We start from the raw sequence: 25,764 nt of genomic DNA, 5'->3' as shown, positions 1-25,764 counted from the left end.
CCCTGTTCATGCGGAACTCTTGTCTGAACTGATCATCATCCACTTAGTACATGAGACAATCTACTCTGCTAGGAGCTCAAGAGACATGGACTCTTGGGCAGAGGTATCGGTTTTCAAGTACAATCTTGTACATAACAAGTTCAGAGCAGTCCTTCACGATGTTCAATAAGGAAGTATCAAAAGAGAGCTGTCTTTTTATAAGCTTTTTAAGAATTGCTTCTTTGAGATTTCTAAGAACCATTTGTCTGTCATTTAATATAGGCATTTTTGGTAAAATATAGTGTTTTTAAAAGAGGATGTAGAGAGAAAAACAGAGTTGATTATGCTTAAATATTTTATTTTTTAAAAAACAAACCCCGCATTTTTCAATCAAACAACTATTCAAACAACTATTCAAACAACTAAAAATTTTGATAGTTGTTTGGAGATAAAATTTATCTATTTTTCAGATTAATGAGAGCCAATGATTTATCAATATTAAACCCTCGAATCAAAAACAATCAAACAACTAAAACTGCTGAAACATCCTATTATATAGTCTAGATCTTCTCTTGCCAAACATACACCTACATCTACACCTACACCTCCAAGATACAATTCGCGATTTTGGACCTGTTTATGATTATTAGTTGTTCAGTTTTGAACAATACAACAGTATCCTAAAAAATATAAAAACCAGCAGGAAAACTGGGTTTGAGTTGATATATGTAAGACAATTTGTAGAAGACATTCATAAGCAAGATATCATCAGCCGTATAATGGAATCCACTGATACACATGCATACATGAATATTCTTTTAGAATTTACAAAACACCAAAAAAATCATCTTTATCAATTACCTCATACTCTCAATTCTCATTTTCACTTGCCAACTTCATCACCACCATGCTGGACGTATCAATATTAATAAAAGATAATGAACCACTCCCACCAACTATATTCTCATTAACAAAGAAACCAATGTCACCAATGTCAACAACAGAGTACAATTGCCTCGTTGGGTACTACCAGGTTGCATACAATGACAAGAGGATCTCTAGTTGCAAGAATGGCATGACGAGTTCACCATTTGTAAGCAACCAGATTGAAGTCATAAAGTTCATTGAAATTTTAAGGCAAGTCTGCAAAGAATGTAATGTCAATGGATGTTGTTCTTATATCTGAGCTTTGTTTGAAGAAAATCATACGAATGCTCACTATGATTACGTTAGTTAGATTCAATACATCTTCATTCATTCATTCACACCCACAAACTCTCCCACAACACTCTACAACCACAATTATCAGCTTAATTTTGCTTTTGTCAAATGATACAAAACAATATCTGACACTTGTAGGCAATCCAAGCGCATTGAAATATAACAAAATGACTTCTACTCTTTGGACTTTCAATCTATTCTCCCAGTCCATTGTATTCTTCTGCCAGTCCCAATTGTTGACTACAAGACAACAAGAAATGTCAATAAGAAGATGGCAATTCTTTTGCCCCAAAAAATATATGCTTAATTCCTTTTATTTTTATTTATTATTTATTTTCTATATTTTATTATTTTATTTATTTATTTTTTATCTTATTCTATTTTACTTTGTTTATTAATATATTTATCTATTTTTTTATTTCTATTTAATATCATTTTTGCTTTTAGTCTGGTTATATATCAGTCAAGCACAAAAATCGCGTGTGTTTGTGAAGCAAAAAAAATATTGTTTAATTGCCTATGGGGGAGCAACGAAATCAGGTGACAAGGGACAACAACATTCTTTTCTTCTGATTGAAGTCTAGGCATTCTTGCCCTTGACTTCAACATCGACTTGTCTGAACAAGTATGTACTGCTACAAAGTCAACAATCTCCAAGAAATTGTTCAGCTATATTTATTTCATTAGATCTTTATTTTATCATCAGTGCATAACCAAAAATAGTTTACTTCATCGCTTCTCCAGCTGGGACGCTTAATCTGAAGCACATGTATAGTTGCAATGTTCATGTCTTCCATGTCAGACTCACCATCCGACATTACATCTTTCTGCAAGAGATGGAGAAACAACATCTCAGAAAGAAGTCCAGCTTCAAGGCCCATCTCATTGTCAATCAACCTCCAGTTTGTCAGGTACGTATGCGTACAACGGGCAAGAATCTAAAAAAATGTAAGGTAAATATAATATATTTTTAATAAAACACTTTTTTTATAATAATCTCTCTAATGCAAATGTTAACACGTGCATTGCGCCATCTTGTTACATCTTGTTGCATTGTGGAGTGATAAGAGCGATGGTGTTGCTTGTAGTTATTTTGGATTTTTGATACTACCATGCTGGACCAGAAATTTCCCGCACATGGTTGTGCAAGAACGTACTGACAGAGATAATTAATGAGTGCAACATTTTCGGGATGGTCAATGCACTCATTGACGTTCCATCTTCTTCTTGCCTTATTCTCAGCAATGATAGAAGAGTCTCTGGACTTCAGGTTCCTTTTCTAGACCTTTCCATTAATCAATGCCTAAATACTATTTGTTAGATTATTATTCACTGTATTGGATCAAATCTATTTACCAAGATCACAGAGCCCATTTCCTGCTCAGACATGGCTGGCACAGGGAGAGGAGACGAAGGGGCAAGGGCTGGCAAGCTTGCTAGCATACTCTCCTGCCAAGCAGCAGCACCAATGTTTCTTCTCTGGCCATCCATCAGCTGGCCTACCTTGCAGTCCATCGATGCAAGCTGCGTGATAATGCCCTTTAAGTCCAAGGACATCTGATCCAGGCACTCATCACTGCTGGAAACAGGTACTGGCTGGGAGGCAATTGCACATTATTCTACACGGCCAGCTATAACCTGGGAAAGAGAGGTACTCTCTCCACTGGAGGTAGATCTACGTCTAGTGTTTCTTGGTGTGCGTGGGGCTATTTTCTATATGAAATAATTTAAAATCGTAATAAATATATTTTCTACATTATTACTATTGTTATTTTCTGGTGGGTTAAATATACTTATACATACAAAGTAAGATAAAAGTGTTGCGAGAGTAAGAAAGGGATTGCTATAAAATATCAAGTGAGAAATGTCTTTTCTTTTATCATTGACAGACTTCTTGCAACTGTGAAAATAATATGTGTTACTATTAGCTTTAGATATCTTGATTTGGCTCTTGGTGTATTTCTATTACATTAAACAATACTTGGGTCTTCTGTTTTAATCCTCTATTTCCTTTTTCGGTTTTTACTTCTTTTTTCTCTTTTTTTTCATTTTTTTCAGTTTTTTTTCTTTTGTTTCTTTTGTTTCTTTATTTTTCTTCCTCCTTTTTTCTTCCTTTTTCTTTCCCTTCTTATTTTTGTTTTTATCGAAGGACTTAGGTAAGCAGTTAATATGTGATTGAATATGTTCATTATATTTACTCTCTGTTTCACTACGGCGGGATGAATGACAGTTGGGCCAAAAGTAGGCACATAACTGCCATTTTTTTGGTCGAAACCCAATAAAATCTCCGCTGTTTGTTGTAAGATGGTAATGTCATTTGTAGCAATTTAAAAAAGTAACATGAAAACACTTTTTTTGTTGCTGTACAATATTTTCAATACTGTAAAAAATGTTTGTAAGTTGTAATGACCACTTTGAGTATTGAAATATATGTTTTATTGAATATCAAAGATGTCAACAATTATTAAGATTAATAATTTTTGGAATGTGTGAACGAAATGGTAACATAACTGTCATTTTTTTTATTTTTTAAACTACATTCTTTTTTTTTTAGATATTCTTTTTATCTTGATGAATTGGCAATTTGATTTTATTTAAATTGCGTAATGGCGTATAGAGCATATAGAGAATGAAGAGAAAAGCATAAAGTGTATAGAGAATAGAAAAAAAGCCAGAGTATATAAAGAAGGAAAGAAAGACGGGCATATAGAGATTAAAAAAAACATAAGAAATAGAGAAAATTAAAAAAAGAATATAAGATACAAGGATGATATAAAAAATATAAAAGATATAAGAATATAGAGCATATAGAAAAATAAGATAAAAATAAAAAGAATTACAGAATGGAAAGATTGCCTTTAGTAATGCGCATGTTGTTGTTAAAGATATAATAGGGCGTGATTACATAAAACTGGTTTCCATTCGGTGGGTATTGGACCAGACCAACTTGATGACAAATGTCATTTACACTTATAACTGCATAAGTTGGTTGCGTTTGGTGGCCTAGTGTACGGGTGCTTTGTGACCATTGTTTGACGATAGGTACTGATGAGTCATGGCCAGCCGCGTCATGTTCCTTTATGACCTCCACAAAAGCAAGAAAGTGTGGGAAGCCATAGAAATCTACATGCTGAAAGTAGAACTGTACTGTACCGATGAGCCAGCTGTGAACAATTACATTACAGTTGCTAAAATAAATAAATAAATAGAATGTAAGCAACTTTTGATTGTATACCAAAAAATATTATACTTACTTTCTATAGGGGCAAGTAAACATCATGTAATGGTTGCCACGGCTGGTCTCGTTTTTCTTTCTTCGGTACATGCATGAGGAATATACAGTCGAGTCCATCCACAGACGTGCAGCTACAACAACAACAGAGTCACCAAACTCGTGGCCAGTCAAGCCCGTTGTTCTCCAGTAGTATTTCAATAAAGCTTCCTTCACACTAGGGCCGCCTACACCTTCCACCAAATCATCATTCAAATTAACAAACTGATGAAACAGCTCCCACAACTGCGCACCACTAGGATCATTAGGAAGGTCCATGTAGCTCTCTCTTCCATATGGCTTTGGCCGAATGAGGTTGATTTCATCACAGATGCTGATTGCCGTGCTGGTATAATTGTGAATCGCAAATCGCTCGATGAGAAAACTGGCATTTTGGCCACCCTTTGATTTGGACTTTATCAATTTCGAGAAGACACCAATTACTCTCTCCATTGATTGAGTGGAGTAGCATTGCAGGGGGCCTTGCTGCTTGATGATATAGGGTATATGGACCAGGTAATGTTGCACTGGTCGGAAAACACTATGAGACAGGGTATTATTCTGGACTTGTTGGTATAAAAACGAGTGCCAGTGCTTGAAGTATCTATTATTAATATTTAAAAAATGGTAACAATCAGCTATTTGTAATGATAATATATGAGACGTATAATAACTTATGACTCCATCTCATCAAGCAATTCTGATGTCAACGTCTATTGCAAGGCAAGCGCGCAACCTTTCACAAGAGATAATAGAGCTGTTTTGACAGCTCTATTTGGTAAATAAGGCACGACCAAAGTGGGGACAAGGTATAAGAGAAAGTCAAGCCAGTCCACTGCGTGAGTACCATCGATCTTGGCAAATACGTTGTTGAAACTGCCTTGAAATGAGGTGGGTATATATTTTCGTGAGCTGGTGATACAGTTTCCAATTGTTACAAGGTCTGCTCTTGGTATATGAAAAGGGTATTCGGTGGTATTGAGGGTATTGTCTGGATGGGTATAATAAAATTTGGTTTCCTTTGTGAGGGTGACGGTAATCAGGTCATACACAAGCTTTCCAATCCCTCTTGCAATTAAATGAAGTTCATCTAATGCAAAAAATGATGATCCAGAGAAGGTTGAGAGTTGGGTATATATGCTCGGCTGGTATATGTTCTTCGACTATTACAAGCAGTTATTTAGTATGAAAAAAAGATGGCTAATTGAACATTTGTATACTTACAGGGTTGCCTACTTTGAAGTCTTCCAAAGGTCTTAACCGGGCGGAAATGTCATCAAAGTACATGCCATGCTGTCTGTTAGTAGGGCATTTGCCTTTGGTCTCACAAAAATGGCAACCAAATAAACTTGTATGGGAACCAATGTGGGCCATATCAGCTACATCTGGAATATCGCCAGAAGCAAGCAGAAGATAGACCTTGGATCTGCAAAGCTCCACTCCATTGTGCTTGACAACCAAGCCATGTGCCTCAAGATCTCGCAATTCATTGATGATAGGTATAAGAAAGGAGTCCAAATGAGTTGGCTTCTTGGGGCCAGGCAAGATTGCCAGTTGCAAAAGGTATTTGTTGGTATATCTAAGTATTTTATTAGTAATTTTTTTTTAAAAAAAAATGTAATAATAATAATAAATAGTAATAAATTAATTAATTACCTGATGGATGGGTCTAGGTTGAATATTATGCAATGGATGATGGTATATGAGTTTTTGCCTTTCTTTTGATTGACAAACCCATTGGTATAAAGCCCAATGGCAATATCATTGGGATTGGAGAACAGGCCCTGCTGTACCAACTGCTTGTAATTGTCACCATCAAAAATGTCGGTTAGCTGACCAGCTACAGATTCCCGGTTTGCTCTGTAACAGAGGAGTTCTCTTGTGGCTGGATCTGCCAACATTTGAGAAAGCATATCCCCAACTGACATAAGTTTCATACTGGCGGCTGGTGTCTGACTTTGATCGGGATCAGTCTTGTATCACAGTTTGCTGCAGTCAACACAAGATTCCTGGTCGTCATTAATGCCATACAATCGACAACCACTAGAGCAGACATCATACTCATGGCCCTTGACACTTGACTTTGACTTGAGCAAAGCATCAACAGTTTCGCCATGACTGATCTTAGCCCCAGGTTCTAAAAAAAACGATATCACTACATGTTAGTGATCTGGAATTAAAATACAAGGTAACAGAAAATATAATATTTTACCCATCATTATATTGTCATGGTCTCGGATGACAGTGTTTATAAATTGAACAATGTCTCTATATGCTGCTCTAGCAATTCTATGCTGTAGCATCAATTGAGACAGATGAATACTCATCAACTCGGCCTTGATAAAAGTATTTGTACTGATTTGGCTGCTGTCGTAAATGTGAGCTTCACCCTCACTGTCCTCAAAATTACATGCGCACTTATATGAAATAGTATTATCAAGCTCCATAGACTCCATAGTATATTCTGTAATACATTATTTAGTAATTGGAAAATAAATAATACAATTACAGCTCTTTTCATTACCTGAATTGCTAACAGATTCATCTTCATTACTAGTATCATTTTCGTCATGGTACATGTCAACATCATTCAGAATAGACTGGTCAATTTCAGTCATTGTTGCTGAATCTCCTCTGTGAATTCTCTTGTGGTTTTGCAGCTTCTGGTAGTTATCAAAAAACAAGACACATTGATCACATTGGTATTGCTGTGTAGATATTCTATCTCTCTGCTAGCTGGCGTTAGAAGAAGACATATTGGTTGGGTTGGTACGTATGTAATATATAAAATAAAGCTGCGAAGAGGATTTTGGTGCTATTCATTAAATGTAAAAGACATCTTTATATACTCTTTATTTTTTAACCAAAATGCTTGCAGCTCTTTTTCTTTTTCTCTCTCATAGTGATGATATAGCAATGATTACAGTAATGTCAATGCTAGGTGAAACACCTGTCAGTAAATAATTCCTGTGGTTGGAAAGATTCTTCTTCATTAATAATTATTATATAAGTTAAAATACTTCTTGGTTGACAAGGGGGTACCATTAAAAGAGCACCGGTGAAACAGACATGTACTCTTTACTTGTGAGCGATTAGATATTCTTTGGGCTTTATAAAGAGGTATATGTATATTTAGGATAATTAATGACCAAATAATTTATGTTTTTTTTTAAATAAATTATCAATTACTCTCTAATACCAAAGGCAAAGAAAAACAGCCTTCTAATAATTAACAGTTAAAAAAAAGTAGTACTGTCTAAACATATTGGTAGAAAAGACATATTTATATTATCTGTGTTGTACTAATAGTATTTTTGAGATAGTGAATATATATTTAGCTAATAGCATTATTTTCTTGTTTATGTATAAAACTTAAAGAAATAGATATAGATAATGAGGGCTATAGTCTGATACTCTTTTACTGACATCATCAAGATAAGCACTACTGATTGAAAGAGGTGTTAATTGAAAGTGCCGATGTGAGTTAAAGCACACCTTTTTCAAAAATGTACGGTTTCAGTCAAAAATGCCCCTTGGTAAATAATAGTAATGACAGTTAAAATTATTTTTACCTTTGATGACAGCATCAATCAAAACGCGTTTTAGTCGATAATGATAATAAGTATGATATGAACTTGAGTATCATAACATTTACTTTAATGTTGATAAAAAGGGGCTAATTAACTATATGATGTTCAGATGTTATATAGCTACTGTAGAGTATATTTAAAGTTATAATTTTAACTGGTACAGGGTTTTGTCATTGAGAACTTTAACCAAATTTCATGCTATATCTGCAATATGTATAGAGTTATATTATTATATCATATACTTTAAAACATTTAATATGTAGACGGTGCAAAGTATGAACATTTATACATATAATATTGATTTAAAGTCTAATTCATTTTATCTTTATATTTCTTACAGTTTTGTTGTGTTGACACAAAAAGACTGTATCATGTTCACATGAGCTACTGCAGACAGGTGCAGACAGGTGCATACAAGTGCGTAAGCATCCCTTCTTTTATATGTTTTGTTTGTACATCTGTCTGTATCTTTTTCATATAAATAGCTATCAATTGCTTGTAATAAATCGTTGCCTTTCTCAAACTCAAATCGCTCTTATTCTACTTGTCTAAACTATCACCTTTTCTTTTCAACTCACTGCTTATAGCTAAAAAAAAACTTAAACATGTCTGATATTAACACAACTCTCCTCAACTCAATTCAAAAGATTGAGGTTGATCTTGCTGAAATCAAGCAAGCATTGCGTGAGCTTCAAAGGCAATTCAGCAATCAATTTGCACCAGCAGTCAGTGTGGAAGATCTAACTACAATGCAACAAAGCATTATTGAGCAGAGTTGTAAGTCATATATATTCTGTGCTTAGATGTTTATTTACTTTATTAATATTGTCATACATTTTTTATAGCTCTTGAGCGCATTGCCGAGTCTGTGAAAAGAGCCCAGCTCACAGAGTACCCTGATTAGCTTGGTAAGCGAGTAATCAATACTGGCGGCAAGTTCAAAGGAAAAAACGAAGCACAAAAATACAATCTGTTGCTTCAGATTCTTCACGAGCAGGACTGGAAGGCGCGCTGCAAAGAAGTTCCACAAGGGCAGCCTTTGCCCCCATTAGTCCCTCTTTCAGACCATGATTTGACAGTAAAAAGACTGCATCTCAAAACATTAGGCCATACGGTAAAGCATGATATCATTGACAAATACTATCCTGCGGCCTCAAAAGAATGGAAGAATATACCAGAGAAAAACAGGGATTACTACATGATGCATTTGGAAAGGTTGGCGAAGAATGGTGGATTGCACATCCACCAATGTAAAAGAATGTGGTGTGTAAGAAGCCTTCTTCAGGAAAGCTTTAAGAGCGACAACCAGATGCACAAGAGAAGAATGGCAGAGAAGAACAAAGTAAGTTTATCAATTAACAAATCTATATATTGTAAACTTTAATTAATATCGTTTCCTTTTATTATGCTATAGACAAAGCGAAACATAAGTGATTCTTCGCTTTCTTCTCTTGATATGTCAGAAACTGGTGATGTTGAGTCGCCCATAATGGCAGATGTGCTGTAAGTTACCATTGTTGCTTTTTCTCATGCGCTGTTAATACAAAACTAATATAAACTTCTTACTCTTTTATGTAGGTCTCCTCCACCCACAGCAAGTGTCAAGCCTGCTTGCAAGAGAAGCCGAAGATCGTAGTTTGGCTGCTGTGATTGGCCGAGTTTGATTTTTTTAGTCTGTCTTTAGTGCATTTTTTTTCTTATCTCGTCATTTTTCTTTTTATGTTTTTTATTCCTTTTTTCTTTCATATAAAAAATTTATCGACCTCTTTCATATGATTGCTAATGTTGTGATTACAAGAATTTGAAGCTAATGTACAGCATCTACAATTCTGCTATATTCAAATATAAAAGAAAATAGTATATAGCCTTTTTTTTTAGAAAAAAATTAATAGTAATATTTTTGTACTGATATATTATACTTGGGAGTCGTTCTATTATATGTAAGTATATTGAGTAGAATAAACACGTTGAGCTTTCTAACAAGATGCTCATTCCGGTTGTATGAATCAGATTCGAATTAGCTTCATGTTACATGACTTGAATCTTTGCTCAAGTTTTTCTTCTTCTACGATAACGGCTTTCTATAGTGCTTATGTTTTATTGCTTTTCTTATATATAGATCTTAAATATTAATACATTCTTTAATATATATATATATATTCTTAGAGTAAATGCTTATTTTACTGAACAAGTAAGCATATTATATAAAGGTAAGCATTATAATAATATTATATCTATTTATTTATTTTAAGTTTTTTCTCTAATATTAGTATATTTGTAGAAATCGGTAAAAAATAATAAGTGCTATCTAAGATATATTAGAATACCCAAAGTATATGAAATACAATTTGAATAGTAGTGTTTTACTGCATATGTTTTGCAGTAGCTAAACAGAACCATTTTTTATTGCGAGTGGCCAATGGAATTGTTTTTTTCTTATTACTATTATTATTATCATTTTCATTTAATAAAACATGCATTGAAATAAAGATTCAATTCAATTAAACCCGATTCAATATTGTATAATAAAAAACAGACCATTCTGTTAAAGCTGCAAAGGAAAAACAAGAGGTTGTGCTAGAATTGAAAGCAATAGAACAAAAGAAAGAATGTAATAGAGGAAAGGAAGGACGCTTGATTTTTTTTTGAAAAATGGTAACAGTGCCTGTTTTGGCTTTTTACATAATAAATAACTGCCATTTTTTATTATGAAAAAAATGGTAACAGTGCTTGTTTTGGCTTTTTACATAATAAATAACTGCCATTTTTTACTATGTAAAAAATGGTGACAGTGCCTGTTTTGGCCTTATACAGAGTCATAACTGTCATTTTTTATTAAGTAAAAAATGGCAGTTATGTTATCAAAGTGGTAACATGTTACCATTTTCTCCGCCGTAGTGTTTATTTGTTTATATGCATTTCTAGCCCTGCTAATAATCTAATATTATTAAGCATACTTCTTTACTTTTTGATAATGTTATTCACGCGGCTTGGTATATCCCTGTCTTAAACAAAAGGTAAAAAAAAAATTGAAAAGGTTTTGACTTTTTGTTAATTTACTTTTTATTTTTTAAAAGATACATGTCTTGCATGTGATTGCAAATGACTACTACAGTAATGTGCCTGGTAAGTATGAAAAAGCGTATAATATTTGTTTTTATACTAACTTCATTTTTGTTGATATTATTTATTTGAATATATTAAAATATTAGCCTGGTTCTTCATTTTGTTTTCAAAATACTATCAATGCCGTTTATCTTGGTAAGTTCATTTTTAATACTAATGTTTATTTTTGTTATTCGAGACATTCTTTACAGTTATCTTTTATAAAACAAATATGACAAGCACAATGTTATTGCACTTGTTTGTAAGTATGCATATTTTCTTGAAATAATAAAATATGTCTTCTTTGATATTTTAATTAATTTTTTTTTCTGTTTAGTCAATGATACAAGTCATGTTTCCAGCAGTCTGTTCAGCATTATATCTAAAATACATTCTTATTCTTCGTATCATTAGACAATAGCTTCTAGTATATATTTTACATCTTTATCAAGGATAGTCTAACTAATCTTGCGATAATCCAGAGTTAGCTATAAAGTGTATTATTAAGCAATATAATCTAAGATTTTTTTTACAAAAATAAAAGCCCTATTTGTAAATTATTCTCCTGAAACTATTTATAAAGAAGTGTGAGAAGATTATTTTTCAGTCAATTAAATGAATGTATTGTACTTTGTCTAAAATATAAGATCCAATAGAATTGCTTAAATTCGGAGTAAAGACATGTTTCCCCCATCATAAAGAAATGTTTATATCTGTCTTCTGTGTTCCTAAAGAAGAAGAAAATGTAATGTTATACATAAAAAACTTTGTTTTTTTTTTGCTTTAAGTTTCTGAGCTGGTATTATAAGGTAGGATTTTATGACTTTATGAACAGATTTCTTTCCACAGAACTATTGTATTCATTATTTAGAATAAATGCGCACTAGACTCAAGATTGTTTAAGTTACAGGGGAATTTAATTCTTTATATCAGTATTCTGCCTTCTTTTACATAGAGTAAACTGAGCAATTTTTCCAGTGTAAATAATTAAATAAATAAAATTATTAAAGAATATAATAAAAAGTTATATAATTGACAATCTTTTAAATGAGATTTATTCTTTACTATCATTAAGTATAAATAAAATAAAATAATTATTAAGTCATAATCATGAAAATAATTATGCTTGTAAAGAAAATATAATAAAAATAACATTAATTTCAAATTGATTCGTTCAGTTAAATATAGTAAAAAAATAAGATAAGATGTGTTGTTATATAAAGTTGTTTTTGACAGGATGATGTCTTTTTGTTATATGTATTGATGTTTTGCTCTTTGAATAAAAAAATTGCTTTCTATCCAGCCTCGGCCGCCATTGGAAAATAAAAAAATAATAGAATATAATTTTTTTAGAATTACAAAGAATTCTGTAACGTCAACGCACTGCTAGACAACTGAAATTTTGTTGCATACTGACTATTTTACAACATGCCATGTCAACTGTTGATGGGTGTGGTAATTTGTTATATGTATCGTATATACAAGAAAAGTAAGATAAGGGTAATAATAAGAATTAAATTCCGTAATGAGATAGGGTTATTTAAATTGGGAAACAATTGTCTAAAAATGTAAAAATAAATAAAAGAAACTACTTCTAGAAGGGAAAAATAAAAGAAATTTCAGAAGGGAAAGAATATCTAGAACTAGCAAAAGGAAATGAATAATGCTAATATAAAATAAACTAAGATAAGAAAAGTATTTAGAGAATAAAATATTAAGAATTAACTAAGAGAATTTCTAAAGTAATTTTAAAATAAAAAATAAAGGGAAAATTCAACAAAATAAAAATTGTAAAATTCGTAAAAAAGAAAAATAATAGAAAAGTAATAGAAAAGTAATAGAAAATATCTAATCTTCTACAAAGACTTGACAAAGAAAAATAGTAAATGCAAGAAAATTTACAAAAGAGATCAGGAAAAGTAGATAGTATCTTTAGAGAAAACTTTTGTATCAGAAAAATTCAACAATTATTTCTTAATTGATTTTGAAGGGTTATTTATACTACTTTTTAAATAATATTTATAACAAAAATAAATTGCACTGATGTCTAAGAGATAATTGTGATAAAAAAATAGTTGTAATCAAAATTTGTCATGAAAGAAAAATAAATGAAGTTATAATACATAACTATAGAGAATGAAAAAATTGGAAAGAAGTATGTTATAAAAATTTAGAAAAACTACAGTTAACAATTTTGGTAAAGTAGTGTTGAGAGGAAAATATTACATTTAGTGCATAAGAAAAGTAAGAAAAATAAAAGAGGGAGAAACTAATTTTGGTAAAGAATAAAGGGAAGCAAAATTTGCTTTCAGAAAATTGGAAGAATAAAAATAGAAATAACGAGAAGTCAATTCTTAGAATAAGAAATAAAAATAATATAAATAAAATTAAAATTAAAAATTAAAAAAAAATTATAATTGGGGGTTTAAGACTTAGTGACTGATTAAAAAGATTGAAATCAATTGAAAAAATAACTGGTACTGTGGCCAATCAAAGTCATAATGTGTTGCGTCTCTGTATGACATGTGTTGAGTTATGACATGTGGTGCAACTGATCAGAAATATAATATATATTATACGTATAGTTATATTCTTGTGATTTTGCTCAGAACAATCCAACAAGAAGGAATTTAGACAATGAACGGGACTTGAAATAGATGGAAACAGATAGATAGATAACAGACAGATACACAAATGGACAAATGGACAGGCAAACAAACAGACAAGCAGACAAACAGTGAGACAGTACTTGTAGATCCTAACAGTATACAACTTAGTATTTCTCACAGGACAATAGCTCAAGCTCAGTGACGATTTTCAAAAGAAATATAGAGAAAAGCTGAATAAATTTTATCGGGATAAAAATATATCTCTTATATACTAATTGACAACTGTGTACAAGATGACAATCTAGATATATCTTATGCTAAATGATGATTATTTAGAAGAGTGTACAGGTCTTCAGGCATAATTACAAAAGAAAATAATCAAAAATAAAAATAATTAAACTACTAAAAAATATGAACTCTTGGAAAGCATACTAAAGAAGTAATATCAAAAAATATAAAGAAACAAGTGCAATGCAAAGGGAAGCAAGCTAAAAAAGAAATAAAAATTAAGAAAAAATAAAAAAGGGGAAAAGCATTTAAAGTTCAGTAGGAATTTAAATGTCAATGGCAAGAAAAAAAAAGAGAGAGAGAAAATAAACCCAAGAAATTGGATTTTGTCATGTCTGGAGATAGAGTCACGACTTTGCACTATCCATAACTTAATAGTCTGTCTATAAGTTGATGTCACATCAAACAAATATATGTTTTTAATTTATGCTTGAAATTTGTGTACAACTTGTGTCAAAATGTCGCATATGGTATGTTGTTGTGTGTAGAAGATATACAAAAAAAGATAATTGTATATAAGAAGAGGAATTTAAAAGAGGAATTGAGGGTTTGGGTTTGATATCAGATAAATTGAGATGATAAAATAATTTCTTGGTTACCAAATAGACTAGTTAAAGAAATAAAAAGGGAAAGTAACACTAAAGTAAGAGTGTAAATAATTTGAATGATTAGAGAGATAGTTAAACTAAAAGAAGTGAAGTAAATAATACTAATTCTAAAGAGTTAACTATAAGAAAGAAATGTTTAATAGAGTAAAGGATTTAGCTAAAGGGAAATTTACTATGATAAATTTACTAAGAGATAATTAAAAAAAAGAAATTGGGACAAAGTAATAAAATAAAAGAGGATGGTCAATGTTTCACAAAGACTTGACAGAAAAATAAAATAAAACGGAAGAAATTTTATAAGAGAGATCAGAGATAATAGACAGTGTCTTGAAGAAAACTTGTATCAGAAAAATTTGACAGTTTTTTATTGATTGATTTTAGAGAGATATTTATATCATTTTATGGATAAAATATATGGCAAAAATAGGTTAGATAAAACTTGATGAGATAATCATAAATAAAAATATAAAGAAAAATAACTATATAAATATTTCATCATGAAAGAAGAAATAGATAAAGTTAGAATATATAACTACAAGAAAAGAAAAATATCAGAGAGAAGTATGTTATAAATAAAGGGAAAACTATTCAGTTAACAATTTTGGTAAAGTAGTGTTTGAGAGGAAGCATCACATTTAGTGCGCAGGAATAAAATAAAAAGAAAAGGGAGAAAATAATTTTGGGAAAAATAAAAGGAAAAGACTTTAATTTTCAGAAAATTGGTTTTTGGAAAAAGGCGATTTTGTGAAAATGGAAGAAAGAAATTAAAATTAAAATTAAAATTTGGAAGAAAAATAAAGAGAGGTTTTCAAAAGAAAGTCTGAACTTGGTAGAATTTGGTTTTTAAACTACGGCTGATAAAATTATTACACCACATATGAAAAGCAAGTTAGCTTCCGTGGCGCAATTGGCAGCGCGTCTGACTGTTAATCAGGAGGTTGGTGGTTCGAGCCCACCCGGGAGCGTTTCAATATGTAAATGCAGTGATCAATTATTTTTTAATCAATTGTTGGGTATTATTTTTGTCGTTCCTGATCTGGGATGGTCTTCCTTTTACTATAGCAAAGTCAAAAGGTCAAACCCACTGGGGATCGGAGAGTATATGTAAAATTGAAGAGAGGATAAAAGGTGCTTTTTATTGATAGGAATTGAATTGTCTTATATAGTTTTCTAAACTAATACTGCGCATTATCCGCAGTAAACTATTATACTATATTTAATTACAAGAGAAGTCCTTTTACTACGGTTGATGCTCAGAAGATGTTACTGTGGTTAATCTTTACAAGACATTACTGCGGTTCGTTATCTATGAGGTATCTTTGACATACAGAACTGCTGCGGTCAATTATCCCGATTTCTCGGATTCATCAAAATAATGTCCGACATTTTGATGAATCTGTAAAATCTGAAGATGATTAACCACAGTATAATGACTCTTCTTTTATTTAAATATAATATAATAGCTACTGCAGATAATGCTCAGTATTAGTTTAGAAAACTATATAAGACAATTCAATTCATACTAATAAAAAGTATCTTTTATTTTCTCTTTGATTTTATTTATACTCCTTGATCCCCAGTAGGTTTGACCTTTTGACTTTGTCGTGCTTAATTTTTGTGATACAAGTTCTAGTGACTTGTTATTTCAAAAAAAGCAGGAATTAGTGTCAGAGTTGACATCAGTAACCAAAATCGGGATTTACAAGCAACCAGTAATGGTTGACTTTTTAGGGTAAAAGATCTTGACTTTGCCAATTGGTCTTTCATATATGTTTTAGATGTTTAAGATGGTGAATATACTTGTAGAAGATATTACTGGACAACAAGCATCTAAGACATATTATTGTAGCTATTCTTTTAGCCAGAAATCAATTATCATTTTGTATAAATAGTCAAGAAATACATTTAATAAAAGGCATCTTTATTCTTATCTAAAAACTATTCATAAACTTGATGATCCCCAGTGGTATTGATTCTGCGACTTAGTTACAAGTGCTAGAAAAGAAATACCAGATCGAGACTTGATATTAGAATGATTATTTATTAGTTTATAATTTTAGAAATTTGTAATCAGTTTATAATAATTTGTAATATTACTAGATACTACTTGAGTGTAGTCAAAGATGAATAATCATTTCAAAAACTATATAAGATAACCCAAATCAAATAATAAAAATCATCTTTTTATCCTCTCTCTTATTTGCTCACTCCTGTGTTATTAAAGCTTGACCAATTCGGTTACGTTTACAGTGAATTGGAAGATAGCCTAGATCAGGAATGACAACTGTTATAGTAATGTTGTTCCCGATCTGGGTTGGTCTTCCTTTTACTATAACAAAGTCAAAAGGTCAAACCCACTGGGGATCAAGGAGTATACGTAAAATCAAAGAGAGGATAAAAGATACTTTTTATTGATATGAATTGAATTGTCTTATATAGTTTTCTAAACTAATACTGCGCATAAAGAAGTACTGCGGTTAACTATCTTCAGATTTTACGGATTCATCAAAATAATGTCCGACAGTAAAAGGAAGACCAACCCAGATCGGAAACGACAAAAGATGGAGACGCCGGGGTTCGAACCCGGGGCCTTTCGCATGCAAAGCGAATATGATACCACTACATCACATCCCCATATATACATGGACACAAGGTATTGTATAATATTGAAGCTGTTTACAAATTTCGGTTGTCCGGCAGTGCGGTGACAATAGAATTCTTTGTAATTGAGGTATTTGGGATTGTTTATGGGTTAGTATCTCAATAATGGGAAAAGTAGATACTGTGAGAGTATTATTTATTAAAGAGACAAAAATAATATTGTTTATATCTGCTACTATTCAAATCCCTATAATTCAAATCCTTGTTATGCAATGGTTGATTTACACTGTATGAGTGTGTAGTATACGTGTGTCTGGTGTGTAACAGTTCTGGAGATTGTTAACTTGCCAGATTCATTAGCAAGAAGGAACTAGTGTTTGGTTGTGGGGTCTGTTTTTCACTCATTTGTGGTGTGTATACCACAGTAATTCTAGAAAATTATATTTTATTATTATTTTTTTGGATTTTTCGACAGTGGTTGAGACTGAATAGAAAGCAATTTTTCTATTCATAGAGCAAAACACTAATAAGTACAATGAAAAGACATCATTCTGTCAACAATAACTTCAGGCAAACACATATTGTATCTTATTTTCTCACTATATTTAACTGAAAGAATCAACTTAGAATTAATATTATTTTTATTATTGTTATATATTCTTACAAGCATAATTATCTTCATTATTATGACTTAATAATTATATTATTTTATTTGTACTTAATGATAGTAAAGAACAAAACACATTTAATAGATTGTCAATTATATAACTTTTATTATAATTTTTTTTATAATTTTATTTATTTAATTATTTAATAAGTCAATTACAAAACTATAAATATTGCAATACTTGTATTTAATAAACATTGATTTTTTTTGTCTTATTCTGACAACAAGTTCTCTTAATATTTAATGCTGTTGATATTTTACTTGTTTGATTATCCAAGTACATTGAGTCAAGTCTATCAAGATTGATCAATAATACTGTTATTCTCTTATTTTTCTTTTATTAATTTTATTATCTTTAATTCTACATTCTCTTTTGAGTTTGTGTTTTTCTTTCTTTTGGAAAAGAGACATTATTTCACATCTACAAACCCATACAAACCTTGAAAAACAGTAATAATATATTATCTGTCAACATTTACCACAAATACAAGCACCACATACATCAAATTAGTGAAGAGAGTGAGATTTGAACAATTTATTGTATCCCTATTAGTCTGTCATGCCATTTATTTTATTTTTTCAACAATGCCTGAAGACAAAAAGAATCAAATCAGCCTTACCAAGTTCATTGCAAATCCAAAGCCATTTTATGGTAACAAACAAGGTAAAAAGCCTACCACTTGGCTTAAGAGTGTAGACTGTGTCTGTAAAGCAGTCAATATGTCAGACAAAGATGCTTTTGTGGTTGCTACCTCTTACCTTTATGGACTAGCCAAAGTTTGGTGGAACAGCATCGAAGACCAAACGCATATATGGAAGGAATTTACTGATGCCTTTATGAATCAGTTTGCTTCTTGTCAATTGGATAATGTTTGCTGAAAAGAAATCCAGAACACCTGTCAACAACCTGGAGAAACTATAGACAATGTTGTCTATAAGCTTCGGAAACTATTCTCATCTGTCAAGGCAGACAGTGAATCTTTCAAGGTCCATAGTTTTTTGCAGGCAATTGATCCTCAAATTGCTTATGAGTTGGAGCAACATGACAATTTAACTGTTGATTTTAAGACCGTAGCAGAAAAAGCACAAAAACTGGAGCTGATAAAAACCAAATATCGTAATGATTAAGTTGAAAGATCAAGCGTTGGTTCCAAATCTGGTTGCAGTACCATTAGCAAGGCCTTGACTCTCCGTGATTTAGTCAAAAAATTCCATACTCTAAAGGTTCATATAATTGAACAACCCAAATCCAAGTCTGTTTTTCTGCCATCGACTAATAAACCCCATGGAAAATGCTGGACATGTAGTTCAGAAGATTATATGTCTCCCCAGTATCCACAACAACCAGCAGTAAAAGAGAGTACTGCTGATTCTCAAAATTTAATTCCTCATACTCAATTAAGACCAAGTCCTGTAAATCTTGTGGAGGCCGTTCAAGTTTTTAATGCAGAGAAGAGATCATTATCTGAAAAACCAGGGAAAAGAGAACATAAACGCACCAAAGAAGAACCTGAGTTTCCAGAACAATCGATTTTCCAGGTACCAATAGAAGACATCCAACAAGTTGGTAACAGTTTGGGCGTAGTCATAAAGAAAATCAAATGTACAAGAAATCCGCCAAGAAAACTTCCAATAAATCTAGCCAAAAAAGATATTTGGAAGTGATTTCAAGAAATAGATGCTGATCTTACCTTAGTGGATTAGATTTCTTTAGACAAATCCAGTGATCACAATATTTGCGATGGATTAAGATATCTGTATGCACGTAAAACCAAGAAACCAGAAGTCGTTGTAAATTGGGTACATGCCATTTTGGGGACTGCAGAAGCCAATGAAGACTCTTTGGACAAGTATTTTGATGATTCTTGATCTGAAAGAAGTGACTATCTATCAAATGATAGCTCTTTTGGTTCAGGCAAATCAGACTTTTCTAATGTAGGGGAATACAATAGTGATGATACCACCTATAGCTATCCATATGACTACAGAAAGATGCGAGCGAGTAACACTGTAAAAAAATGTCCAATTCCCATACGTGATGGGATGTAAAATTCTATGAATAGAAAACCCAAATTTGTAGTACAGGATTTTTTTATAGAATAAGCATTAGGTGCTCGCCACCACCCATAAATTTATTGGCATCAAGAATTTAAGCAGTGTTTTTTATTTCAAACAAATCGATACTATGACATAATCTGGATCCCAAAAGAGAACAAAATCTAAAAAAGGAAACGGATGCCGACTAATTTTATTTTGAAAACATGTTCAAGGCAGATTTCCTGGATCACAAAAAAAGAAATCTAAACTACCAGCCCTCCTTTTTTGGATTTTAATTTATTTTTTAATTTTGGGTTTTTAAAAACATAAATTTGATGTATAAAAGCGATTAAATAAACCAAGTAGTATTTACTTACCTTTTCCAGCTCTACAAACTAAAAACCTTCAATTTAAAATAACTATAAGACAAGAAAACCTCCCTGGCTACCTTGTATTGGAGTTTGATAATACTTCCAACAGCAACAGCAACAGCAACAACAATAGCAACAACAACAACAACAACAACAACAGCAACAACAACAACAACCCGTCTCAACCCTACCAGCGCTGTATCATCAGTCAATGATACAGCAGCTATTGCCTATTCCGGCCTTTCCCTTCTCATTGACGGTGATTCGGAAATAACTTGTGTGAGCCCTGCTCAGGAAGAGCATGTCACTATCTCTGTCACTACCCCTGGCTCAAGTGAAATAGGTGGTGATCGTGGCCGTGGTGGCTATGGTAGTCCCGGTGGTCATGGTGGTCGTGGTGGCAGTGTTGTTGACTGAGATGAGACTGGTACTCAAGCACAAGTTCCCAGCCAAGTCAACATTTCTTGGGATCACCAGTCAATTGTCATCTTGTTGAATAAAGTCATTAAACCCAACTACATGAGCTTGGTTGACATGCCTAACATGCAGTTAAGAGGTGAATGGTGAGACCAGATAGTGTTGACGTTCAAGAGACTATTGAGTCAGAATGACCTTGATGTGGGTGCTTCAAACAACATGATATAGTGTACTTTTCTTATAATCAGGAAGAATTATTGGACTCCGATTTTTTTCAAAAGGCAAAAACTTTGCTGGAAATGTCAATACAAAAAAACTGTTGCTCATGGACACGGAGAAAGTGTTTCTGAAAAGAACTGTGTGAGCAGCTTGTTTGTAGTGACATTTATGACAAAGTTTTTGACTTTTGAAAAAGTGTGGTATTTCAATTTAATAGCAGGGGAAGAGAAATATTGAGACTTGAATCTACATCTCTGATGGCATATCAAGGCAAATGTAGAGAATTATATATTCTAAATTAGTAATTATGTGTAACATGCGGAGTATAAACCACGTTTTTGGAGGTGACAGCTGTCTATCAAGACTGTCCTGAAAACATTTCTTTTACTTTTACCAAAACAAATTCTTAAAAATCGGTCATAAAAATACTTGCTCTATCCTTACTTTTAAAATGGCTCGAAGACGGGGCAGAAAATTCTGCACCAAGTCTCCAATTATTACTATTGATACAGAAAAGAAAGCTGGAGAAAAAGGAACCTGTTGAAGATCAACCTGTAGAAGAGTATGACTGGGAGCTCTTGGCTTTAGATACAGATATGATGATTGCTGTGTACTATAATAGCTTTCTGACATGAAGACCAGACGCAGGAAAAAATTTGCATGGACTCTACAGAGGAGACTCGAGATCATTGATTATATGCAACAAGAGAAAAATGAAAGAAGAACTTGAGGCAAATAAAGACAAGAAGGTCAGAACGCTTGCTGATTTCAGTTTCTCGGTTCCTGTTGCACCAGTTTCGCCTGTAACAGAAGAATTAACTGTATACAAGCAATCAAAAGATGAGGAACTTGAAGAGATTCGTGAAGCTTGTGAGAAAATCTCTGAGATGATAAAGCCTCCAGTCAGTTCAGATAGCGAGTTGGGCAAGTTTGCTTTGTTTGAAGTAAGCAAACACATTGTTGTGAAAGAGTATTTCTGACGCCTCTTGAACAATTGCAAGAAAATCGAGGCATCTGAAAAAGCAGCAGAGATTTTTTGGACAACACCTTCCAAGTACCATGAAGAGGCTGTCTGCAGTTGGGTCAAAGAATTTCTTCAGCTTGGCAAAATTTCTGAACATCAACAGGGCAAGCATGCCAAGCAGTCTTCAATTGTAGACAATGAAAACCTTAAAAGAAAGCAATCGTTTGGCTTTGTGCTCAAAAAGCAGAAAGACGAACTGTTGTGGATTTGAAAAAGTATCTCAATGAAATGCTTTTCCCATCATGCCTTGGTGTAAAAGGCAACGTGGCCATAAGCACAGCATGAAAATGCATGAGAGCTTGGGGGTATGTCCACTGCAAGAACAACCAGGACGTATATTACAATGGACACAAAAGCCAAGATGTTGTTCTTGTTGTGGTAGTTGAAGTTGAAGAAGTTTTCAAGAGGAAGAATTGAAGATTTGAGATTAGGAACGAAGATTCGTGAGAACTTGTGTAGGTTTTGTTTATTGAGAAAAGATTTTGTATCAAAGTTTGACCAGGTTCCTACACTGAACTACTACTGCTATTTATATTATTTTGGATTGGGAAAATTATATGACTGGGGTCAGGTAATCGATCCTATCTGAGTCTTAATCAGAGCAACGTGATCTTGGGATAATTAATGTATGATTAATTATATAAATGTGTGTAGTCCCAATGAAGTACTAACATCGAAAGTAAATGTGTTTATGAGTTATAATTATGCTTATAATAATCCACTGATGTATCCCATATTATGGTAATATCATCATATGAAATATAATCACTATCATGCATGCTAAACCTGTGTGTTATATAATAAAGTAATTGGTAGACACCTTTGACTGGAATAGCTGAGGCCTTATATTATTTCCTTCAGACTTATTCTCAATTACAGCAGTAGTCAATACTCATTTACAACAGTTCTGTATCGCCATGCTTGGGCAACACGAATGATGGGATACAAACAATGTATGTCAGACTTTACTGGGGAAGATGAAGAAATTGAGGTGACCCCTATTCTTTTGAAGAACCAGAAAAAGCTGGTTATGGTGACCCATGACGAGTCCACCTTTTATGCCCATGATGGAAAGGTGGACATGTGGCTTGAGGAAGGTGAAAGCCACATCCGCAAAAAAGGCCAGGGAAGATCTCTGATGGTCAGCGAGTTTCAGTGTGCTTGTCATGACATTATGCAAGTGAAGGGATGGGTCTCCCACAGAATATTTAACGTTGGGGCAGCATATGACAGTTACTGGACAAGAGAAGACATGCTTGACCAGCTGAAGAATCATGCTATCCCTCTGTTTGAAAGCTTGCACAAGGGATGCACTGGTGTCTTTATTTTCGACCAAAGCAGCAACCACAAAGCATATGCCACAGATGCCTTGGTTGCCACCCGCATGGTTCTAAAGCCAAAGGTCGTTTCTGAAAATGACAAGGTCATTTTCAAAGATACAACATTTTTGAGGGATGGACGTATCATCCCTCAATGGTTTTATGAGACAGTTTTTGAAGCTGGAAGGGAAGGAAAGGGGCCGGTAGAGAAGAGACAATTTGTTAGTGTCCAGTGGATCCTTCAGGAGCGTGGACTGTGGATGGAACTGGATCCATCCAATCTTTCTAGAAGATGGAGAATGGATTGCAATGAAGAAGAAGCAGAGAACCACTGTTGCTGTGCCCACCACCTCACTGCAAAAGGAGAGTGGATTTGGTCAAATTTTATTTTTTGAATTTTGGCAAAATTTGGAAAAATATTTCAAACACTATCGTTTTTCAATATATTTTTTTCTTGAGATGAGAATTCGCAATTTTTTCTGATTATATTAAATAAACACAAATACAAACACAAATATTTATTAATTAGGCAATAAATCGCACAATTGTCTTAAAAAATATATGTTTCGATTGACTTGGCAGAAAAATAAAAAATAAAAATAAAATATTAAATGTTAAATGTAGTATTTAATTATTTTTCTGGAAGGAAAAACTTGTTGTTACAGATGCACCTAATTTAGACTCAATAATATTTTTATTGCATCGCAAAAAATACCAATTTTTATTAGAATATAATAATATATGATATATGACTTATTTTTAATAAGAAAGTATATCAAAAAATTGAAAAAAAGAGCAAGAATTGATGTCATAAAAAATACAAGAAAAAGAAAATCCAAAAAAGGCCACTTGCCAAAATGAGCGAGAATTGATGTCATGTTAAAAAAACGCGAAAGAGAGAAACTACGTCATTATATCAGTGATTATTAAATTGAAGCCCCATTAATAATCAGGCACACTTTTTTTAAGAAAAGATCGCTGTATCAAAATCCATTTGTAATTCTTACTAATAGAGGCGGTAAGCTCAATGTAGTCAATGACATAGTGAACAAGATATATCAACTCATTATTAATGACAAAAATAAGAGATATATAAAAGATGAAAATAAAATATAGTATACACCTCTTTATTATTTTATTATTATTAATATTATTCTTACTGTTATGAATTCTACAACTAAAACCTACACTGTTATGTGTACATGTTCATCATATACCAAAAATGCAATTAGCGGAATTTTGCAAAATGCACAGACCTTTAAGCGTCATAATAATGCTGATAAGTTATTAGACATTGGCCCAAAAAATCGAGGTAAATGACATTTGAGTAGAACGCGCATTACTGGATAAATTGTAATCTAATATTTTTTTTTGTTAATTATCAGTTAATACAGAAGTTGTCAAAGAAGAGACAGACGTTGAGATGGTAGATGTATCTGAAACATCGATTGATTGTGAGTATAAAATTTCTTTTTAATAAATCATAATTTAGATAGCTAATAGTCTGGTTTTACTATAGATGAAGACAATTATTCTATTGTATCAGCCGAAACTACTGTACAGAGTGTACCTTTTTTGAGAGAAGACGAGATTTTTCAATTCGAAGAGTCTGATGTCGAGACAACATCATTGGCTTCTGACAATGACGATCCTGATTCAAGTGATGAGTCTGAAGATGAGAGCGAAGTTGAGGTTGCCAGTGTTGAAGATTTTGAAGACATGGTTGCTTCTGGTATGCATACATTTAAAAAAGAAATATACATAAATTGTGTTACAAATAATTAACAGAAATACTTGCCTTTGTAGTTGCTTCTTTGAAAATTCATGAAATGTCTCAAATAAGCCAATTCATGGCTCTATTTGGCATTATTTTTCAGGCGTTTTACTTGGTTCAAGCAGGTGGAACTGCTATGTTGAAATTCTTCCGCCATCTTCTTGTTGCCTTTGATAAGGATACCGATCTCCCACTCACCATTGATGCATTAAAGACTATGACTGGCTTCAATTTCATGACAAAAAGCATTGTCAAATACACCGTCTGCAACAAGTGCTTTGCAATTTACCTACCAGGCAATCGCCAACCAAATTGCACATTCGAAAAATACACAACCACACCACCAACATACTGCGGAAATCCTCTTTTCTCTGACACCAAAGCTGATCGACCCGTCCCTCTCATGGTTGTCCCATATAACTTGCTCAAGAATGCATTGGCACAGCATTTTGCCAAACCTGGATTCGAGTATCAAATCGTTCAATGGAGATCAAGGGAAACCGTAAACAGTATCTTGTTGGACGTCTATGATGGTGCAATGTGGTCTGAGCTCCTTGATGAAGATGACGAGCCTTTTGTGAATCACAACCGTTCTTTGATGTTGACATTGAATGTGGATTGATTTCAACTGTTTGAGGGTTGTACCCATACAAGTGGGGCCTTG

General features: G+C 32.8%; 9 protein-coding genes and 2 non-coding genes across 11 annotated transcripts; 8 read left to right on the top strand and 3 right to left on the bottom strand.

The window, feature by feature from the left end:
* Window positions 1–886: 886 nt before the first annotated feature.
* Window positions 887–1,312, top strand: PHYBLDRAFT_152049 (hypothetical protein; the record flags this gene model as incomplete). Its single annotated transcript, XM_018432827.1, has 2 exons — window positions 887–1,072; window positions 1,217–1,312. 2 exons carry the CDS (start codon window positions 887–889, stop codon window positions 1,310–1,312), a joined length of 282 nt encoding a protein of 93 aa, XP_018284822.1.
* A 347-nt stretch (window positions 1,313–1,659) lies between these two features.
* On the bottom strand, window positions 1,660–2,757 carry PHYBLDRAFT_174806 (hypothetical protein; the record flags this gene model as incomplete). Its single annotated transcript, XM_018437345.1, has 4 exons — window positions 1,660–1,869; window positions 1,929–2,138; window positions 2,243–2,479; window positions 2,557–2,757. 4 exons carry the CDS (start codon window positions 2,755–2,757, stop codon window positions 1,660–1,662), a joined length of 858 nt encoding a protein of 285 aa, XP_018284821.1.
* A 1,010-nt stretch (window positions 2,758–3,767) lies between these two features.
* On the bottom strand, window positions 3,768–4,488 carry PHYBLDRAFT_160529 (hypothetical protein). The gene is made up of 2 exons (XM_018434194.1): window positions 4,455–4,488; window positions 3,768–4,388 (listed from the first exon to the last, which is right to left on the bottom strand). The coding sequence occupies exons 1-2, from the start codon at window positions 4,475–4,477 to the stop codon at window positions 4,037–4,039; spliced, it is 375 nt and encodes a 124-aa protein (XP_018284820.1). The 5' UTR covers window positions 4,478–4,488; the 3' UTR covers window positions 3,768–4,036.
* Window positions 4,489–8,666: 4,178 nt separating this feature from the next.
* Window positions 8,667–9,697, top strand: PHYBLDRAFT_152046 (hypothetical protein; the record flags this gene model as incomplete). Its single annotated transcript, XM_018432826.1, has 5 exons — window positions 8,667–8,838; window positions 8,907–8,929; window positions 8,966–9,403; window positions 9,476–9,564; window positions 9,640–9,697. The coding sequence occupies 5 exons, from the start codon at window positions 8,667–8,669 to the stop codon at window positions 9,695–9,697; spliced, it is 780 nt and encodes a 259-aa protein (XP_018284819.1).
* Window positions 9,698–15,563: 5,866 nt separating this feature from the next.
* On the top strand, window positions 15,564–15,636 carry PHYBLDRAFT_t270. The gene has a single exon. It is a non-coding gene; the product is annotated as a tRNA-Asn (tRNA).
* A 1,312-nt stretch (window positions 15,637–16,948) lies between these two features.
* Window positions 16,949–17,438, top strand: PHYBLDRAFT_70234 (hypothetical protein; the record flags this gene model as incomplete). The annotated part of the gene is made up of 3 exons (XM_018442239.1): window positions 16,949–17,048; window positions 17,138–17,324; window positions 17,372–17,438. The coding sequence occupies 3 exons, from the start codon at window positions 16,949–16,951 to the stop codon at window positions 17,436–17,438; spliced, it is 354 nt and encodes a 117-aa protein (XP_018284818.1).
* PHYBLDRAFT_t267 lies at window positions 17,234–17,305 on the bottom strand. The gene has a single exon. It is a non-coding gene; the product is annotated as a tRNA-Ala (tRNA).
* A 1,086-nt stretch (window positions 17,439–18,524) lies between the features above and the next one.
* Window positions 18,525–20,764, top strand: PHYBLDRAFT_174803 (hypothetical protein; the record flags this gene model as incomplete). Its single annotated transcript, XM_018437344.1, has 5 exons — window positions 18,525–18,795; window positions 19,069–19,542; window positions 19,654–19,789; window positions 19,841–19,984; window positions 20,542–20,764. 5 exons carry the CDS (start codon window positions 18,525–18,527, stop codon window positions 20,762–20,764), a joined length of 1,248 nt encoding a protein of 415 aa, XP_018284817.1.
* Window positions 20,765–20,881: 117 nt separating this feature from the next.
* On the top strand, window positions 20,882–22,218 carry PHYBLDRAFT_174802 (hypothetical protein; the record flags this gene model as incomplete). The annotated part of the gene is made up of 5 exons (XM_018437343.1): window positions 20,882–20,910; window positions 21,046–21,178; window positions 21,496–21,593; window positions 21,621–21,927; window positions 21,985–22,218. 5 exons carry the CDS (start codon window positions 20,882–20,884, stop codon window positions 22,216–22,218), a joined length of 801 nt encoding a protein of 266 aa, XP_018284816.1.
* Window positions 22,219–22,294: 76 nt separating this feature from the next.
* Window positions 22,295–23,721, top strand: PHYBLDRAFT_70237 (hypothetical protein; the record flags this gene model as incomplete). The annotated part of the gene is made up of 3 exons (XM_018442240.1): window positions 22,295–22,312; window positions 22,390–22,578; window positions 22,843–23,721. The coding sequence occupies 3 exons, from the start codon at window positions 22,295–22,297 to the stop codon at window positions 23,719–23,721; spliced, it is 1,086 nt and encodes a 361-aa protein (XP_018284815.1).
* A 769-nt stretch (window positions 23,722–24,490) lies between these two features.
* PHYBLDRAFT_152044 (hypothetical protein) lies at window positions 24,491–25,722 on the top strand (the record flags this gene model as incomplete). Its single annotated transcript, XM_018432825.1, has 4 exons — window positions 24,491–24,638; window positions 24,712–24,780; window positions 24,846–25,058; window positions 25,133–25,722. The coding sequence occupies 4 exons, from the start codon at window positions 24,491–24,493 to the stop codon at window positions 25,720–25,722; spliced, it is 1,020 nt and encodes a 339-aa protein (XP_018284814.1).
* Between the last annotated feature and the right edge of the window lie 42 nt (window positions 25,723–25,764).

Source organism: Phycomyces blakesleeanus, assembly GCF_001638985.1.
Source record: "Phycomyces blakesleeanus NRRL 1555(-) unplaced genomic scaffold PHYBLscaffold_33, whole genome shotgun sequence".
In the NCBI taxonomy this organism is placed as follows: Eukaryota; Fungi; Mucoromycota; class Mucoromycetes; order Mucorales; family Phycomycetaceae; genus Phycomyces; species Phycomyces blakesleeanus.
This window is presented reverse-complemented; position numbering and strand designations above follow the sequence as displayed.

Excerpts from the sequence above, each read along its gene's own strand:
- PHYBLDRAFT_160529 (XM_018434194.1), bottom strand. The coding sequence starts at position 4,477 with ATGTTTACTTGCCCCTATAGAAA. Across the intron at positions 4,389-4,454 it reads TTTACTTGCCCCTATAGAAA|CAACTGTAATGTAATTGTTC; the intron begins GTAAGTATAATA and ends TATTTATTTTAG.